Source organism: Saccostrea echinata, unplaced genomic scaffold (genome assembly GCF_033153115.1).
Source record: "Saccostrea echinata isolate AGI-Se365-2 ecotype Australia unplaced genomic scaffold, CSIRO_AGI_Sech_v1 ptg000027l, whole genome shotgun sequence".
Taxonomy (NCBI): Eukaryota; Metazoa; Mollusca; class Bivalvia; order Ostreida; family Ostreidae; genus Saccostrea; species Saccostrea echinata.
The window spans coordinates 11,444,626-11,462,413 of record NW_026889776.1 but is presented as its reverse complement, the minus strand read 5'-3'; the positions used below and the strand labels follow the sequence as shown (position 1 = coordinate 11,462,413).

General features: G+C 33.6%; 3 protein-coding genes and 2 pseudogenes across 3 annotated transcripts; 2 read left to right on the top strand and 3 right to left on the bottom strand.

The window, feature by feature from the left end:
- Nucleotides 1-4,000: 4,000 nt before the first annotated feature.
- LOC133193068 (P2X purinoceptor 7-like) lies at nucleotides 4,001-4,542 on the top strand. Its single transcript, XM_061329053.1, is given in 3 exon segments — nucleotides 4,001-4,181; nucleotides 4,280-4,352; nucleotides 4,355-4,542. Coding segments are annotated over 3 exon segments (327 nt in total). The 5' UTR covers nucleotides 4,001-4,115.
- A 114-nt stretch (nucleotides 4,543-4,656) lies between these two features.
- Nucleotides 4,657-8,145, bottom strand: LOC133193219 (uncharacterized; annotated as a pseudogene).
- A 1,354-nt stretch (nucleotides 8,146-9,499) lies between these two features.
- On the top strand, nucleotides 9,500-12,168 carry LOC133193218 (uncharacterized; annotated as a pseudogene).
- Nucleotides 10,739-15,543, bottom strand: LOC133193062 (uncharacterized). Its single transcript, XM_061329049.1, has 6 exons — nucleotides 15,446-15,543; nucleotides 14,908-14,997; nucleotides 14,453-14,621; nucleotides 13,866-14,001; nucleotides 12,785-13,498; nucleotides 10,739-11,143 (listed from the first exon to the last, which is right to left on the bottom strand). Exons 2-5 carry the CDS (start codon nucleotides 14,957-14,959, stop codon nucleotides 12,797-12,799), a joined length of 1,059 nt encoding a protein of 352 aa, XP_061185033.1. The 5' UTR covers nucleotides 14,960-14,997; nucleotides 15,446-15,543; the 3' UTR covers nucleotides 10,739-11,143; nucleotides 12,785-12,796.
- LOC133193216 (THAP domain-containing protein 3-like) lies at nucleotides 14,968-16,549 on the bottom strand. Its single transcript, XM_061329182.1, has 4 exons — nucleotides 16,425-16,549; nucleotides 15,674-15,901; nucleotides 15,446-15,530; nucleotides 14,968-14,997 (listed from the first exon to the last, which is right to left on the bottom strand). The coding sequence occupies exons 1-4, from the start codon at nucleotides 16,502-16,504 to the stop codon at nucleotides 14,968-14,970; spliced, it is 423 nt and encodes a 140-aa protein (XP_061185166.1). The 5' UTR covers nucleotides 16,505-16,549.
- Between the last annotated feature and the right edge of the window lie 1,239 nt (nucleotides 16,550-17,788).

Genomic DNA, 17,788 nt, shown 5'->3' with positions numbered 1-17,788 from the left:
TATACGGTCTCATCCGAAGGACCGGTCTCCACGTCCCACAGTGGGATCAACTCCTTACTCTGCGACTCTAGAGCAAACGCTCTAACTACTGCGCCACGAGGGCGACTTGTCCTGGGGTAAGAAGAAATATTATAGTATAATCATAAAGCTATTTTATACCATAAAAAATATGTATTTTATTCGATCAATTATATATATTAACATTTGCATTATGTTCCTTAGATGAACTGATTGAAAATTTAATATATTCAATTCTTATTAGGTAATGATAGATTATGGCTTGACCAAATCACAAGGTGTGATGATATCTTTCCTACATATTTTTGTCACAGTGAAACTGGCTTCGGAACTTCTATTATACTGTGCACTGCATGTAGGCGCACTTTTCTTTAATTTGAAAAGAAAGAAAATTCTTACTAGAATTTGAGCACGGACAAAAGGAAACAATTGAACACAAATGGACCATATCAGAAGTAGATAAATTTACAACACCAATACTGTAGATTCCTTATTTTTCGCGAGTACTTATTATCGCGAAATGGCTCTTTCACGTCAAATCGCGAGAACAATAATTCGCGAGTGGACGGTTGATCAAGGAATTTTACATTGATTTCATTACCATAAAAATAAAAGCGAGAAATTTTATTTCGCGAGTGGTGCGTCTCGCGTAATTACGCGATAATTAATTCCTCGCGTATATTTAGGAATCTACAGTATGCCCCATCATTCGTCATTTGTTCAAACGAGGTGCATGAGAAATTGAAGACATAATGAGTCAATCAATCGATTTACTATTAAGCGTGAACAACAGTTTGTGTTGAGCAAAAGAATTAATTAGTCGTACAAGCGACATTATTTTCCAATAGAAAAAGAAAATAAACTTAATACATCAAGGTAATTCAGCTAGATATAAGAATTTAATATCATTAAAATATTTACACTCTTTTTAATTCGAAATTAATATAATTGTTTGCGTTATTGACAGATACATCAAGCTCCTGATAGTTATGTACATCATTGACTTGTGCTGAGCTGCTTTGGATTCTGTTCATGTACGCTTCTGAGTCCCCTCTTTTTTCGTTCCATATCTGTGCGATGTTTTTTCTAAAATCATGATTTTTAAATCTGGTTAATATGAGAAGAAAATCTGTACAAATATAAAATCTCACAATTTCATTCATTTTCAAAACACATATTTTTCTTTGTCTCAGGATAGTCTGAGCTCAATGTGTTACGGGGATTTATCAGGGTTTGCATAGCTGAAATTATTAGATGTGATTGTTGAATTCATTATTCTTTTTTTAAAGAGTGTCAAATTTGATGCGTCATTTATATGCTGCTGACCACAACACATACGAACGCTGATTTTACTTCACTTGAATGAGTTTGTTAAATTTGAGAATCAGTATTGATGTTTAAACAATATTATATATATATATATATATATATATATATCTATATCTATATCTATATATATATATATAGACCCGTTACTTTCTATTGTCGGGCGCTTGGCGAAGAAACAGTCACTAACCTATGTTTACGTCTTAGGTTTGATGCGGCGAACGAAAATCGAAAATGGGCCTGCCGATCACGAAGCGAGCCCTACCACTAGGCTACCGTGACCGGTGATAAGTGTGATTTGTTGAACGCACATCGACCCTTTTTGACGTCATCGAAAGATACAGTTATGACTTTCGAAATCTTTTTCATTCCATGTCCTTACAATATTTGTTCTATAATGATTATAAATTTTGTAACTGGTTATCATTACAAAAAATCTTTTAAGAAGAGGAAAATTTCGAACTTTCATTCATTTTAGCATTACATGTTCACTTTGCTTAGGGTGGTATTTGTTATCAAGATTCAATCATCGGTGCATTTACCTGATGATGTAAACCATGCCACCTGACCTTGAAGAGTTTATGGAATAAAGATTTTCCCCATATAACTAATACACTCTTAAATCGAGAGAGTTAAATTGAGTGCATGAATTATGTAGAGATTACATATCAATGGGCTGATTTAATTACCTTCGATAACTTTATTTAGTTTGATAATTTGTATTATATATACCTATACTTAGCGAATTAAAATTTTATCACCGACAGCTGATAACGTCTCATATACAAGTAAAAGAAATCTCACTATAGATGTAACACAACAATTAATCGCAACAGTGGTAGATATAGAGCAGATATATATATGCAACACATTGTCTAAAAGAAAGTTCCACTTTCGTCTAGCTACTAGAAAGATTTGATTTTTTATATTTTACAAAGAAGTATTTTACTGTAGTTCTCTACCCTTATGAGCCATTAACTCATATAGGGACTTTGAGCATTTTTCTTGTCAACAAACACCGTTTGTAGGTAGTTTTAACATTTAACATGATGAACTCTTAATCAACGTGCGTTTTAATGCTGCATTCCTCAACAATTATAGCACTGGGTCATAGGTCCTTGAAAGGCGTAGGGGGAGGTTGATCATCGACAGTGTTTAATCTTGCATTAAAGGAATAGTTTCTAAGGTTTGGGTGCTATAAATTAGCATGTACATGTGTGAAATACATAATTAGGACACTCCATTATAATTGCAAGCTCAGAAGAAGTTTGCTGATTATCAGAATCAATAAATACTAGCACCCATCTGTGAAGTCTGTTTACTGCCCTCATTATTGCTCGGCATGATTTCCGAAGATAGCCGACTCAGCAGGGAGATGATGACCATCTTATCATTTGCACTTTTGATGCTTAGTAGCAGAGAATGGAGATAGAAGAGGTAAGTTTTTACATTTAAAACATGAATAATATTAAAATGATACTAGAAAATTACTATTTATATTAATTTTATTTTTCTCTTAAAACACAACTCATTTGAACAGAGTGACCTCCAGCGGATTATAATATGTGAGGGGCCTCATAAGGGTTAATTGATCTATGATCAACAGTAAAGTTAGTATAGTGATGTTTATGGTTTTCTGTTTCTGATTGAAAAAAAAAGAAAATCATGTTACACTACCAAAATCTCCTTTTCTAATATAAATTTACAATTTAAAAAACTTTAAAAGAATAACAAGCTGCAAAAATTTAAATAACACTTTATATAAAAAATTGGAATTACAAATTGCAATCCTTGACATAAATTTCAAAGACTTCAAACACTAAAATTTGAAATTGAAGTTGAGCTTTTAAATTTTTAATTTGAAATATAAATTTATACATTAATTTTATAAAGCATATGTACATCTTTATACATGTACATATCTACAAGAAAAAAACGTGTTCCATATATCACTGTATATCAAATATTATTGAATTTATACAGATTTTAATAAATAGACCTCTGCAAAATTATTTGACTAAAATTTTTGAGAGTTTGCTAATATATATATATATATATATATATATATATATATATATATATATATATATATATATATATATATATATATTTTCACATTTGAAATATTTAGCATATGAGGATTATATATCGAAATGCATTTTAATTTTATGAATCAAATTAATTTTATCAAAATGTATTTTATTTTTTTAAATAATATTAATTTTATTTTAGAATTTCAATCTATCGAGACAGAGTTCTTCCTCCCCAGAATCCCCATCCTCCTCAGATTCAGGAAGGGGTAGGGGCCGTGGCAGAGGACGTGGGAGAGGATGACGCCCAAGGGGGGTTAGACTAAAGGCGGGCGAGGTGGAAGAGGTGTAGGTGCCCGCAGAAGAATCACCCAAGAGACTGTTGCGGAAAGTCTTGCTGTTGAAAGAGAGCAGAGAGGTGCTCATCTTAGGGTAAGATGTAATAAGTTGACAAGTCAAATAACCTTCATTCTTACAAATACAATGTATACAATTTGTTTATGGCATGTAAATATATCATTAGAAAAATTATTTATCATTAAAGTATAATGATTCTAGGAAGCTATATCAAACTTTGAAGAGCAAAATTTGAGGAACCTTGTCCAAACAATATGCAACAGGGACTCAACATTTGTTTTTGACATTCTAAATGAGGCATCTCAAAATGAGAGAAGGCAGGGGTACCACCCACAACCATCAGACGGCATTCCTAGCTGGTGAACCTGTAACCACTGCAGAGAGATGCCATCCGAAATTGAGAAACTCTGTTGTGGACAAACTCCAACAAATTGCTATTCAATTGTTCCAGTAAGAAATTCAAATTACTTATATACAGATGAAGAAAGTTTAAATTTTGCCAATTTAAATGTATAGATTAACTCATTCAATATTGATTATATTTTCAGGATTTCCAAAGGGTCGTCCTTGATGACCTTGTACTAGTTGTCGCAAGGCTTTATCGTCAGGATATAAACGTCATGTTCAAAATGCAGATATAAACAGAGGGAACAGGCACGCAGCTTACAGACAATTTATCCTTTCGCATCATGGTCACCTAGGTGCACGAAACCGAAGGGTGATACCTAGTTGTTTTGTCTGGAGAATAAGGGACAAGTTCCCAGATGCATTTGGCCAATATAGAGGTTTCATTGTAGGACGACTGGGATAAAGTGAGTTACCATTATCATCCTAATAACATGTAATCAGTTTAAAAAGACTCAACAAATTTCAAATTCTTAACTGTTTTATTCTATATGTAGAAGTAATTGTTAATATAAACATGTCAATTGTCTCTTTCTTGTTTTAGAAACCTTGACTTCTGTTCTACGACAAGCTGTTCAGTGGGATGGGGTGGGAGTGGAGCCAGATTGGATGACAACCTTCTTGGATCATCTGCCTCCAGCACCATGGGTTGGTTCATCCCTACTTGATCTGACTTTCTTGACAAAAGAATGTTCTTTTGCAGAGATGGGATATATGCAAACAATTTCTTCTCTTTCACAGGATGAACTGACCATCTTCCACTTTTTTTATTGAAGCTCCTCTGATATCTGAAATGTGTGTATTTTGTAAATTTTGTCTTATTGTTTATTATTTAACTGTGACAATCAACATTAAACATGGGCTAGCGTTCATATATTGCTTACTGTGTTGATCCATCTTTCTTGACGAGAACATTTCTGTTTATGTGGTTGTTATGGTCCAAGGCAGCAAGTCGATTCCTGCACCTATATGATGGCGGGTTGTGGGAGTGACGCTTGGATGCATATGCATTCACTACATTCTGGAAATTCTCAAGTTCTGCTGTGCTCCTGTAAATACCTAGATTGTGTAAATAATTTTTCTGACATTTTATTTTTAGCAATATAACAAAAAAAGATCTTACAATAATTATTTCATGTATATCAAACTGACCTGCAGTTAAGATAGTAGGTCACATTGTTCTGGAGACGCTTATCTAACACAATCTCCCTCAGGGCCACATGAGCTGGAGAATCCCTTTCTAACCATCCCTATGTACGTTCTTCAGTCAGTGGTCCATGGTTGCATTCGTTAATGTCACTATAGGGCAAAACCCCAAGTGTGAACATTAACTGTGTGGTGGAGGATTCCTATCCAGTTCTCCTTGAAAAGTAAAATCTATTTTAGACCAGTTTTCGTAATTGTATGAAACACTTTTGCAAGGTATATATTTTTTGCATTTGGAAACTTACAATAAACTCCTACTTTGTGTGTGAGATGCTAGCTGTATACCAGTAATGGTTGACAACATCTTTTGTCCATGACAGTATATGTTTTTGGTTTTTCTGCTGACCTGCCCAAAAGACATGAATAAACACACTGCACAAAATATTTCTAAAGATATCAATTATTCAATTATGTTGAATGAAGATTTAATATTCAAAAATATATAAGAGTATTCAAATATGCTTAATTTAAAGTTACATTGATGATTTTCTTGCCGAAGTTTTCCGTCCCATGCCAAATATCAGAAGAATGTCTTATGTCTGGGAAGTCTTTTTCTGCACAATTATCAAATAAAGACCATTCTCATTTCATACAATAACCTATATGTACATGTGATTTACATATATAGTGATATACATATTGATTGTTTTGTTTAAACTTACTCATTACGGAGGCAACTTGCACATGTGCATCTGTAACAACTTCAACAATATGAAGTCCCTTGCCGGGAAGATATCTCAAGCCCTGGACAAAGCAAGCCTTCTCGAGATTCGTGCTTTTTTTTCTCTGTCACCCGCTTGTCCATAGTAATTATGTACAGAATGTTCTTGGTGTCATACTCCATGAAAGTATAGGAGCAATATTGAGCAGTGTGACCTGGGCTATCTCCTTTAATTAAAAAAAAAGAAAACATATATATGAGAAAAAATAATGATAAATACATTTACGTGATAAGTAAAGACAATAAGGTTATTAGCATTTTCTCATAAACTTTCCCCCCATAACTTCTTTGGTATAATTTAAAAGATATCTACCAAGTATTGTTATATCTCTTCCTTGAAACTGGTTAAAAACAGTGTCCTGATGTTCCGTCCAAAATTCATCCACTGCTGGAATCAAGTATGTCCTTTGAATTTTGTAAAATGAGTTTTTGCTCACAATCGGTAACTTCAAGAATTTCGCCATCATTGACACCTTCTGATAATTGCTTCCAGAAAGTAAAATTGAAGAGAGGAGCATCAAATCCCCTAAATGCAGACCTCTGTTTAGGACAGGCTGTGAGCACCACTGCTGTGCTTGATGTCCATCAGAACAATGCTAAATTAACCCATATGAAAATAATTTGTTTCCAATTAATGATACGGTACTTATTAAAAAATGATATTGACAAGTAATTTTTTACCTACCCATTAAAAATAGAGTGCTGATCCAACAACAGCTTTGTCCAAAAGCACTTGTTTTTTTTTTTTTTTTTTTGCATCCTTTAAACTGGCAGTTTGGCAGAACACGTAATTCTGCTAATGTTATTAACTGTGAGAGGTAAACAATGAAAGGATGATCTTCCTTACAGCCCTCAATCTCCTCTTGAGTTAAAATTTTGGCAACCCCCGGGCGTAAATCATCATTTGATTCCTCATCACAGCTATCCTCGTTCTCCGATTCCTCAACCATGGCTTCTGTCTGAGTGTCCTCTCTTATGACAGTGATTAGAAAAATTTAAAAGTTGTAATGTTTAAACATGCAGTAACGATAATTGAAAATATTAAAATAAGAAAGTAATTTTATATATTATACTGACATACAATGACAAGGTGTCCTTGCAATACATACCTAATCGTCATTATGTAACCAGGTTCATAATCTTCATCTGATGAATCCTCTGACTCCTCGTTGGTGTAGTTTTTTGATAAACAGATTGAGAGACTGCAAAACAAAAGTACCATAAGATACACTGATTATAAGAAATATTCTATTATATATATCAGTAACAACAAATAAAAGTATTTCTGATGTATATCTAATCTTAAAAGCATTAAGGAACTAATTTTAATTTATATGATATCTATTAACTTAAATAATTATACTTACTCTAATGGATTCAGAATTTGGGTGGGAAAATTGTAGTTGCTGGTCCTGGTGTTGATGTTACTGCACTTAATGTAGTTTTTACTTTCTTTGGAGAACTTTCCAATGCCAAGATTTCATTTCTATATAAACAAAATGTATGTGCATATAGTACATTTGAAACATTGATCTACTTATCTAATTTCAATAAAATATCATTAATCTAATTTCTTTTCTAAAATACTGTACACATAGCATTGTATTACACAAACAAAATTAATAAAGCAGAAAGTTTTATATCTCTATTTTTCCCTCTCCTCTCCTTTGTTTAACAATGAAAGTGTATCCCCTGGGGGCCCCTATCAGTTTTTCCGATTTGTTTACATATTGTTTACATTTGTTAATCCACATTTTCTCTCCGAAATATTGCAGTTTTAGATAAAAAATATCAGATAAAACTCATTCCTATTAGTATTTACTTATACTGAAATCAAGATTTACTTAGCAGCTTTTGTGAAAATGGACATTATTTTACTTACCGATCAAGCAAGTACTCTGCTACATCAGTATGCGAATTAAGCTGCAGTGTCTCTTTTAATTCCATCCATCGATCATACTGACCACCTATAGCTATTCTGCCTTGATTATATTTTGACACAACCAAACTTCTGTTACGTTTTCTCGCCGAATCTGTTAAAGATCGTTTTCTCCCACGTGTTGATCTCTTCGACGACGACATCTTCACTTACTCTGACCTCGGTCAGGGATGCGCAGTTTGTTTTACGAGCAGGGTCAGCAGGGGTCTTCGTGAATGGAGCAAAGATAAAAGCCGAATTTTTGTGTGGATGACAAAAATTCAATCCGGTAGTTTGTTTATCAAATAAGTGATTGGTGAGGCACTCTTCCGAGTGCAAAACGGGGCAAATCACCATTATTTGACAAGGTCCGTTTAACCAAATGCAGAAAAAAGCATATTATTTTGTTTAAATAAACCTTAGAGACTATCCCTGCAGTTGACTTTGAATGTAGACAAAGATATCATCACAATGTCTATGTATTTTAATATGGATAAGTTTTCTCATATTCAAATAAATCTAATTGCCTACATATGCTACATATTGATAAAAATCTCCATTATTAAACTACAAATTAGATATAAAATTTCAAAGCCTTAAATTTACCTTTTTGAAAATACATAGGCAACACAAGCAAATGTATTGAGTGTGATAGATATTGCAGTCACCACTATCCATATGAAAGAGACACAGTCTGATGCTGAAATTCCAGATGCTGATCTTGATTGGCCTTGAAAAAGTATTTTAAAAATGTAATGATAATAAACAAACTTTAGAATTTCGTTTTCAAATATTTTCAATGATAGAGTCATATAACACGATGCTTATATATTAAAAGTAAGTAAAATTGAAAAGCAGTATTTTTCCTGCGCATATGATTCCGCTTATTCTACATGTATTGCTGTGTTTATACAGTAAAAAAATATCACGAATAGCAATCACGTGATAGATAGAATCCGCATATTACCACGTGCTGTTTTTCCGGATTCCGCAACGCTGCCAAATAATAATCTTCATTTACACATTATAGACCGTTTCACGATAACTTCCGCGCATGCGTAAAACTACTTCCGCAGGGCAACTTGTTTACATAGGTTACGCTGACTACTACGGTACTACGACAAAGCCACATTTACTTGATCGAAATAAAGGATTCTAATATGAAAGTTTGTTTGTTTTCTGTTTTTCTAACATATTTATACCTTTCTTGTGTTGATTATGTGTAAATATACATAATATTTATATAGAGAAATTTATAAAAAAAAAAAAAAAAAACCTAGAACCGAGTTTAGTGCACAAAGGGGGGCACTTCCGTGTTCATCAATACGAAGATGGCTTTGATCGAAATAAAAGATTCTTATGTGAAAGTGTGTTTGTTTTTTGTTTTTCTAACATATTTAGACTTCTCTTGTGTTGATTATGCTTGAAGATATATATTTATATAGAGAAATTAAATAAAATCAAGATCCGAGTTTAGTGCACAAAGGGGGCACTTCCGTGTAACTTATCAACGCGAAGATGGCTTCCCGGGAGAATTTAAATGACCTAATCAGGAAAAGGAGAGGGTCTCTCGCTGAAGTGCCCATCAAGTATCAGACAATGGCATTGGTGGGTACTGTACCCGAGATTTCTGGGCATGAAAACCTCCCCCCTCTACAGTCTGCGTCGTTTTCCCCTGCCACGCCCACCTCCCTGCCTAATATCTCTTTTCATCAGATCTATCATCACATGATATTGAGGCAAACAACAGAAGGGAGACAAGCAAAGAATTTTAAGGGATTAGATAGAGCAATTAAGCATTTTGAGGCTGGAGATATATCCCAAATAATGACAGCTCAGGTATGATGGTTAAGCATTAAAAAAGTATACTCAGTATGTTTATGTATCATCGTCCTTTTTAACATTTCAACTATATTAATTTTTCTGTATTTTTCACCTTTTATTTGGAATTCCACAATAAATATATTGGGAATTGTTTACTTAATGGAAATATTAATTACTCTAATAATGAAAAGGGTGAGTGAAGACAGACTTTAAAGAAGAGAATAAAGCCTAATTTAAATAAACAGTAACTTTCTATCTAAAAGTTTCACGTCACTGATGCTTAACATTTATAAATTCAAACTTATAGATTGATGAGTCCCTTGACTACATCAGAGCTTACTGCTTAGCCTCTATGAAAAAAGTGAATTACAAAGTTTTTCTCTGTGTTGAGGACAGGACAACGGTTCAATTTGCTTATTGTGAATGTCCAATTGGGTAGGCACAATTTTAAAAATCAATATGAAAAATAGAAAGTTAAACAAATAAAAAAAATAAACATCTTCTTAAATTACAAACAAATTATACATGTATTTTGTTTGATATAGTCTAGCCCAAACATGCAGCCATATTGGTGGACTGCTATTTTATTTACACCACTGGCATCTGACCGACTTAAGTCAGACAGCGCAACCTCTAGACCATGCCAGTGGAATGTCCCCCGTCCACTTAAGATGGACCCCATGCCCTTGAGGGAATGGAATCTTGGGCGACCAAAACTGACGACAGAGGGGGAACTGGAGTACCGTGAGAGAAAACAATTAGACTTTGATCCTCGGCATCCTGAAGAGCGAGAATTTAACTCCAAACATTCCATGGAACAATTGATGATGTTAAAAAATATATTTCCCAAAACCGGTATACAAGAAGTAATCTTTTCAGTTATGTGCATGAAAAAGCAATACATAAATCATACTAGATAAGAATAGATACTGGTTCAGTTTAAGATTTATTTTCAAAATCTTGATAAAATCAATCTACTAACTTCCAAAGGAAAATGTGATCTCTCTAGTGGACACAGAAGTGTTATATATCAATGTGCAGGTTAAACAAAAGAGCTGATTACAATTTAAAAAGCATGAATTGCAATTTTGCTTTACAAAAAAAAAATGCAATGTACATGTATATTACAGTTTATACACACAAAAACCACAAAAAAGAATAACACAAATATTTAGAATTACAAAACATAAAAATTTTCATCAAAATTTTTATTCTAGGCATGAGTCACTTATGGACCATTCCAGAAGAGACACCTAATCCATCTGGGGAAATTGAAGTCAGAACAACAGAGGATCCAATGGAAACAGCAATGAAAAGTCTTGTATTGTCTGAGGAGAACTGTAAGGGAAAAAAGTTTTCTGTAAATTTATGCTCTAAATTGAAAATAATCTTTATCTAAAAAAAAAAAACATTATTGTTACAGTACCCATTCCAGTTTCTATTGATGAAAGCCTGAGTGCTTTCATCGAGCATAGAACAAGAGGCCAAAGAGCGTGCGAGATGTGGAAGGAGCTGCATAGAGGACGAATAACTAGTTCCGTATTTGGTTCTGTTCTAAAATCAGGACAAACTCCCCACAGCCTAGTCGACCAGATAATAAATGGATCGAGTTTAGATAGGTAAAGGAATAGGTTTAAAATCTTAAAAACTATAATAATCCCTACGTGTTTAGTCTGCATTGAATCAAGTAGCATAGCACATCAACAACTTCTGATATATCATAATGTATAACATTTTATATTTAAGGTACCAGACACTACCTTTGCCAGTCAAGTGGGGGATAGAGAATGAGAAAAATGCCCTGAAAGACTACTTGGCCATCCAGAATGCTATTACCAATCTCAGAGTGGAGGAGTCTGGACTCACCATATACCCATCACATGCATTTCTGGGAGCAACCAGTCATGGATGGGTATATGATGAGTCCATGCCAGAGGGAAATGAAAGAGGGGTCTTGGAAATAAAATGCCCATACTCCATCAGTAATGAAGTTATTACAGACAAAGAGGTACATGTTCACCTCCTAAGTTGTCTTTTGTTATTAGTCATACTTTAAGTAAAGCAACCTTACATTGGCATACATTGAACAGGTGCATGAACTGGTTGGTAGAGGAGGTTTTTTCTTGGAAGACACTGATGAGGGAACCAGACTGAAAAGAGATCATAAATATTATGCCCAGATACAAGGGGAAATGGCCATTATGGGATGTGCATGGGGTGACTTTGTTGTGTGGACAGCAGCCAGGCAGAGCAACTGCTTTGTAGAGAGAATTTATTTTGATTCAGATTTCTGTTCTTTGATGATGCCTAAACTTGTAGAGTTTTTTGTTTCACATGTTTCATCTTCATACCTTAAAATGTAAATGTTCTTCAGTTTAGAAATTAGGTAACATTTATAGGAATATAAATGTGGGTTGGTCTAGTCCCAGAAAGTTCAAAAGGTGTTATGGAAGATTTGATCACATACCAACCCATATAAATGTTTATCTAGAAATATTTACAATTTCTAATATTTTTTCCTAAGATTCTTTGCAAATTAGAAAAAGGTCATGTTCTCATGAACTACCATGGGATGAGTAAGAATATTTCCCTTGTGATGTGATTGAAGTGAAAAAAATAGTGCAAACTTCTTTTTTTCAAAAATGATCATTGAAAGACAAAAATATGTGGGAAGTCATCAGAAAAATAATGTAAATATAAGATATGAATTTAATTTTTGAAAATTCATGAGGTACATGAACTACAACGCTTCACCCATGAAGCGTCATAGTTCATGTCCTCATGAATTCTCAAAAATTAAATTCATATCTTAAATATGTCAATATGGTTATGATGTCACTGTAAAATTACATTGATTGTTTATGACTAAAAAATGATTTTTTTTTTATACAGATTTATATATGCATTGCTCAAATAGTATTAAGGAAGTGAAAATGAAATGAAAGATACATGTATAACTTCAGATAAATTCATACTAACCTAAATTTGTCATCATTGATTACTTTCAACCATAGGGACATCAAGGTTGGTAAGCCAGCAGCAGACAGAAAATATCTGAGATGCCAGTTGCACTAGAGAAAGAGAAAGTACACCATCAAAAATGTGAAAATTTTTTACACGTCCTATAGCTCTTTCGACATGAATCCGTAATTTAGCAATATCTTGCGTGTTAAAAACATCTACAGTAGAAAATTGACATGAAGAAGACCGAAATGGCGGAATATTCAAACTACAGCCTTTTTTCTCTAATAAATCCCTAATAGTGAAGCCCTTGTCTGCCATGACAACATCCCCTTCCTCAAGCAGATCAAGCAGAGGTGAACACTCAATCATCTGCCGATCCGAGATCTTTCCACCAAAGCCCTCTGAAACAAATGAGATAACACCAGAAGGAGTTATACCAATCAAAAATTTCAAAGTTGTATGGTGTTTGTAATGAGAAAAAGATTGATTCTGGTTTATCAAACTGTTAGATTTCTGAATGAATATCTCTGTGCAATCAAGTATGACTCTTAAATTTTGAAAAGACTTAAAGCAAGTTGGCATATTTCTCTGAACAACATCTCTGGAAGGAAAGGGATTAAGATCCTTCAGTTCCTTGTGAAGTAGGCAAATCCAGGTGGTAAAGTACTGAGAGAAGGCTCCTACAGAAACACCAAAACGCTCTGCCATGTCTTGTACATATAATCCAACCTTTAAAATGATCAGAATTAAACTTTCAAAAATACGACGAAATCCAACATAAAATGTGGCTTATTTTAAAATACTTTGTACTAAACAGTTATGTTATTATGCAATACTGTAGATTCCTAAATGTAACCAAAGAATTTGTTATCCCATAATTCTGCAAGAAGCAGTTCTCATGATTTAAAATTATTCCCTTTTGTTTTTCTATGGCTGAAATTCATGTAATAGGTCTTGATCAACAGACCATTCATGAATTCAATTTCTAGCAATTTGTGATTTAAGGAAGTGAAATCATGAATTCAATATTCAAGTATAAATATAAGGAATCTACAGTAACTAGTATATGTATTAATTTATGGTAACTATAAGATACCTTAAGCCTCATCAATGTTGCCAAAAATTGGTTAATTGGCTCCAGTGCCATGCCTCGCCTAGCTCTACTCCTTTCCTCTGGAGTTGCTGAACTACCTCTCCAGTAGACCATCTTCTCAAGCTTTGGTGCCAGGTAGCTAAATGTATCATAAAGTAGGAGCATATTATTCTGGCAAGGGCCAAGGAGATGGTTGAAATTAATATTGCAAAAAATTCATATCTATAAATATAAGATTTTCTTCAAGTTGTATCAAATATTTGCTTAAATTAAATACACCTGACTAAATTTGCATTACTGGAATTTCACCAAGATAACCTGTATGCTAAGTGTTAGCCCAAAGAAATAAATATAATATCTGCTAATCATTTAGCCTCCATCCTTCAACACACAAACAGTTAGTGAGTATAAGCCACTAAATATTTTTCAAAAAAGTTTTCAATTAGCCCTTTCACGATAACTGCGGTACCACTCTTTTGCAGGGCAAATTAATAACTTTTACCGAAGTTTTTGTTGATAGATAAAGAGAAGTACCGCAGTTATTGTGAAACTGCCTATGGAATAAGAGGTATGAAGCTCTTAAATCATACTTGAAAAGCCACAGAAACACCCCAAAGCTTGGGAGTCCTGTATAGAACCTGGTCATTGCGTCATCATCTTTAATCTTGGCAACAGACCACCTTGTGTCTCGTATCCTCCTTAATTCCAACTTAAGTCTCTGATTTTCAAGTATAAGGGGGTCTGGATCACACTGGCAACCTACAATTCATGAATTACAATAAGCTGACATTTTAATGTACATTAATAGCTATTTCATAAAATATACCTGTATGACTAAAAGCCTGTAAACTACATAAATACAGCAAATATCTAATTTTTAACTCATATCATTATGGATATTATTAATGATATTCTTGGAATGACAGTTGGATTTGTTACGGAAATATGTATGTCATCTAATTTTGTTTGTTGACATTGGTGTTCAGTGTACATGTATGAACACAATACTGTGTTAATCTTTCCTCCGCTAATCTAATTTATTTACCAATATCTCTCTTCAGTGTAACTCCTGTATCTACATCATCTGTATCTTCCATTACATCTTCTACATGAAAACATTCCTCCTCTTCCTTATCTAAAATAAAAATTGAACAACAAATTCATGTCCAAAAGTTAGAAAACATAATATGTCCTGACTGAATTTTTTTCTTAACATTTAAGCAATTAATTGCAGATTTTGGATGTTCAGCATGTCTTAACATAGATGGTTGTACTAACAAATTGAATAATGTGTTAGTGAGTTATTCAATATTGTCAGCTCAGTTGTCTGGGTTATAACATGATGATTGTCCAAAATTTACAATTCAATTCAATTGATTCTTTACAGTACATTCAAACCTTGTTATTCTTATCTACATGGGACTGAGTAACACATCAAGAGAACAGTGTATTTGAGATATATGGGATAAAATATTCATAAATGGTTGGGACTTCCAAATCAAATCTTGAAAGAAACTATTCCCACTCTGAAAGTCTTGGCGCAGATCTTAATACAAATAATAACATACACATTTTCCTCTTACCTTTGCAGTAAGAATGTACAAATAAAGAAAAGTCCAGACTTTTCTTCTCTTGCTCCTGCTCTCTCTGTACTGACACATGAAATTCCTAGAAATAATACAGCAAAAATTATTGTATGATTAATGTTAAATTCAATGAATGTAAACCATTTCATCTTTTTTTTTTTTGTTGGTGAAATGGGTTTGGAATGTGCCATATTTATTTCTCATTTTTTAGTTTTGTCCAAAGGCTTAATTTTTTTTAAATTTCTTCTGGCTAATCTCTCTTCTCTCTCTGGATTAACTGTCTTCATTTTGTATGAAAAAATAGTTGGAGCATAATCCACATCTTCAGGGTCCTCGCTGTGCCACCCAGTCACAAAATGCTCTGAGCACACACAGGTGTGTTCATTGGGCACAAAATCATCTCTGTTTATTGCCTTTATCCAAGCACGACGCTTTCGACTGACTTTGAGAAATCTATAACAAATACATGAATATTGAAAGAAAAACATAAAGATCAGCTAAGAACTAGTTGTCACTCTTAGCTAAATAACAGAGGAATAAATATAACATAACAGTTTCAACTCAAGATATTGTTGTCACACAATATTGGTATCATTTACATGTATAAACTAAACAAATATACACAAATATATGAAAATAAAAGAAATTTTGCTTATAAATTACATTCTTTGTCCATTTGTAGGTACCATCACTACAATGAGATGGTATACTTTACAGTTAAATACACAGTTATATGCATGTTACGATGTATGTGGATGCTTTACATTAAATAACTTTTAACTTTTTTAATATAATTTAATCTCCTCTTATGAAATGACACACTTGTAAAATTCTTTGTGTGGCATAATGAATACGAAAACCATATAAAACAATGTATACCTGTATTCATATTGGTTTTTAATACGCAAGGAAATAGGGGCCTACCACGATTCAACCTGGATTTTAGAGAATTTAAAAAGATATTTGAAAGACTTACCTGAAAAAGTGTAGACCTTTCTGTTTTCCTTTCGTATCATCACGATTTGAACATTTGACAACACAGCAAGAGCGTACCATACTGAGACAAATCTTATGATTAAACCGAAAGCGCAATATTCAATAAACTGAAAGTTGCCCTGCGGAAGTGTTTGTACGCATGCGCGAAGAGCAGTCTCGCAGTTATCGTGAAACGGTCTATTGTCTCTGCTACAAGATGGCCGACGAAGCAGTCGAGAAAATTTCGTCGTTTAAAAGACAAAGGTATCATACATACTTAATCTTGACGGTCCTCGAAATTGAAGCACCTTAATAAGAATCGAAATGAAAATAAGACTGAAACCGACCATGAACATAATTTTGGTGAAACTACTCCTTGTCCACTGCAGCACCACGTGGGTGCCGGTATCTGTGTCTGATGTGGTTTTGAATTTAGACATTAACTGATTAAAGGCCATGACCCTGCAGATGTTAATTGGTATGATGGAAGAAGTAAAAATTTTGCAGAACAAATGTTTTGTTTGCAGTGTCCGTTTCGCAGCTCTGTTAAGGCTGCATAAAGGGGGCGGGGCCTAATTTATACGGAAAAAGTTTACTGTGACATCACACAAATATAGCAATTCTTCACAATATCAGAAAATGAACTAATTTGCAAATCTAAACTGCATAAGAGTAATGAACTACATCAAAACTTACCACTGCATTCATTTTTGTCGCAAGTTAAATCCCACACAGCAAGATATAAACAAGTCACTGATTGCAATGCACTTGTCGACATGACGTCATCACAGTAAAGTTTGACGCATTTTATGTGCAGTGAGAGGCGTATCAAGTCATTTTTTCACAGTGAAAAATGCATTTTATTATTAAACAGAATATTATTTGAAAACCTTAGGTAGACCATTAATACAAATCTGAAATGTTTGTTTAGTGCCATTATTTAAAAAATATCGAGAGAATGTATTCAATTAATTCTACCGTGTTTTGTCTACAGGATGTGCATGTTTCACGCCGAGGTGCCTCGTTAAATCGCCTTATCGCAAGGGCATGCACTTAATAGATCTTGTCCTTTTTTTGAATACACATAATGGACATATTCCTTAACTTGAAAAGTGTTGCTGCTTTCCTGAAATCGATAGGATAACTTAATAAATACATAAAATACTTGATAAAGGTCACACATATTTCTATTTAAAGCAGCAGCACTTTCCATAAAGTACAAGTTATGTAGAAACAATCTATTACTTTAATTTTTAATCTTAACTAGGGTATGCCCTTGCGATATTGAAATTTGTTTGTGACCTACATACAGTACACAATACATGCATTTATCACGTGACTATCAAATAACGTGACCAAACCAAA

Excerpts from the sequence above, each read along its gene's own strand:
- LOC133193216 (XM_061329182.1), bottom strand. The coding sequence starts at position 16,504 with ATGGTACGCTCTTGCTGTGTTGTCAAATGTTCAAATCGTGATGATACG. Across the intron at positions 15,531-15,673 it reads AGAAATTTAAAAAAAATTAA|GAATTTCATGTGTCAGTACA; the intron begins GCCTTTGGACAA and ends TATTATTTCTAG. Across the intron at positions 14,998-15,445 it reads TGTACATTCTTACTGCAAAG|ATAAGGAAGAGGAGGAATGT; the intron begins GTAAGAGGAAAA and ends TTTTTATTTTAG.
- LOC133193062 (XM_061329049.1), bottom strand. The coding sequence starts at position 14,959 with ATGGAAGATACAGATGATGTAGATACAGGAGTTACACTGAAGAGAGAT. Across the intron at positions 14,622-14,907 it reads TACACTGAAGAGAGATATTG|GTTGCCAGTGTGATCCAGAC; the intron begins GTAAATAAATTA and ends CATGAATTGTAG. Across the intron at positions 14,002-14,452 it reads GTGTTTCTGTGGCTTTTCAA|CTACCTGGCACCAAAGCTTG; the intron begins GTATGATTTAAG and ends TGATACATTTAG.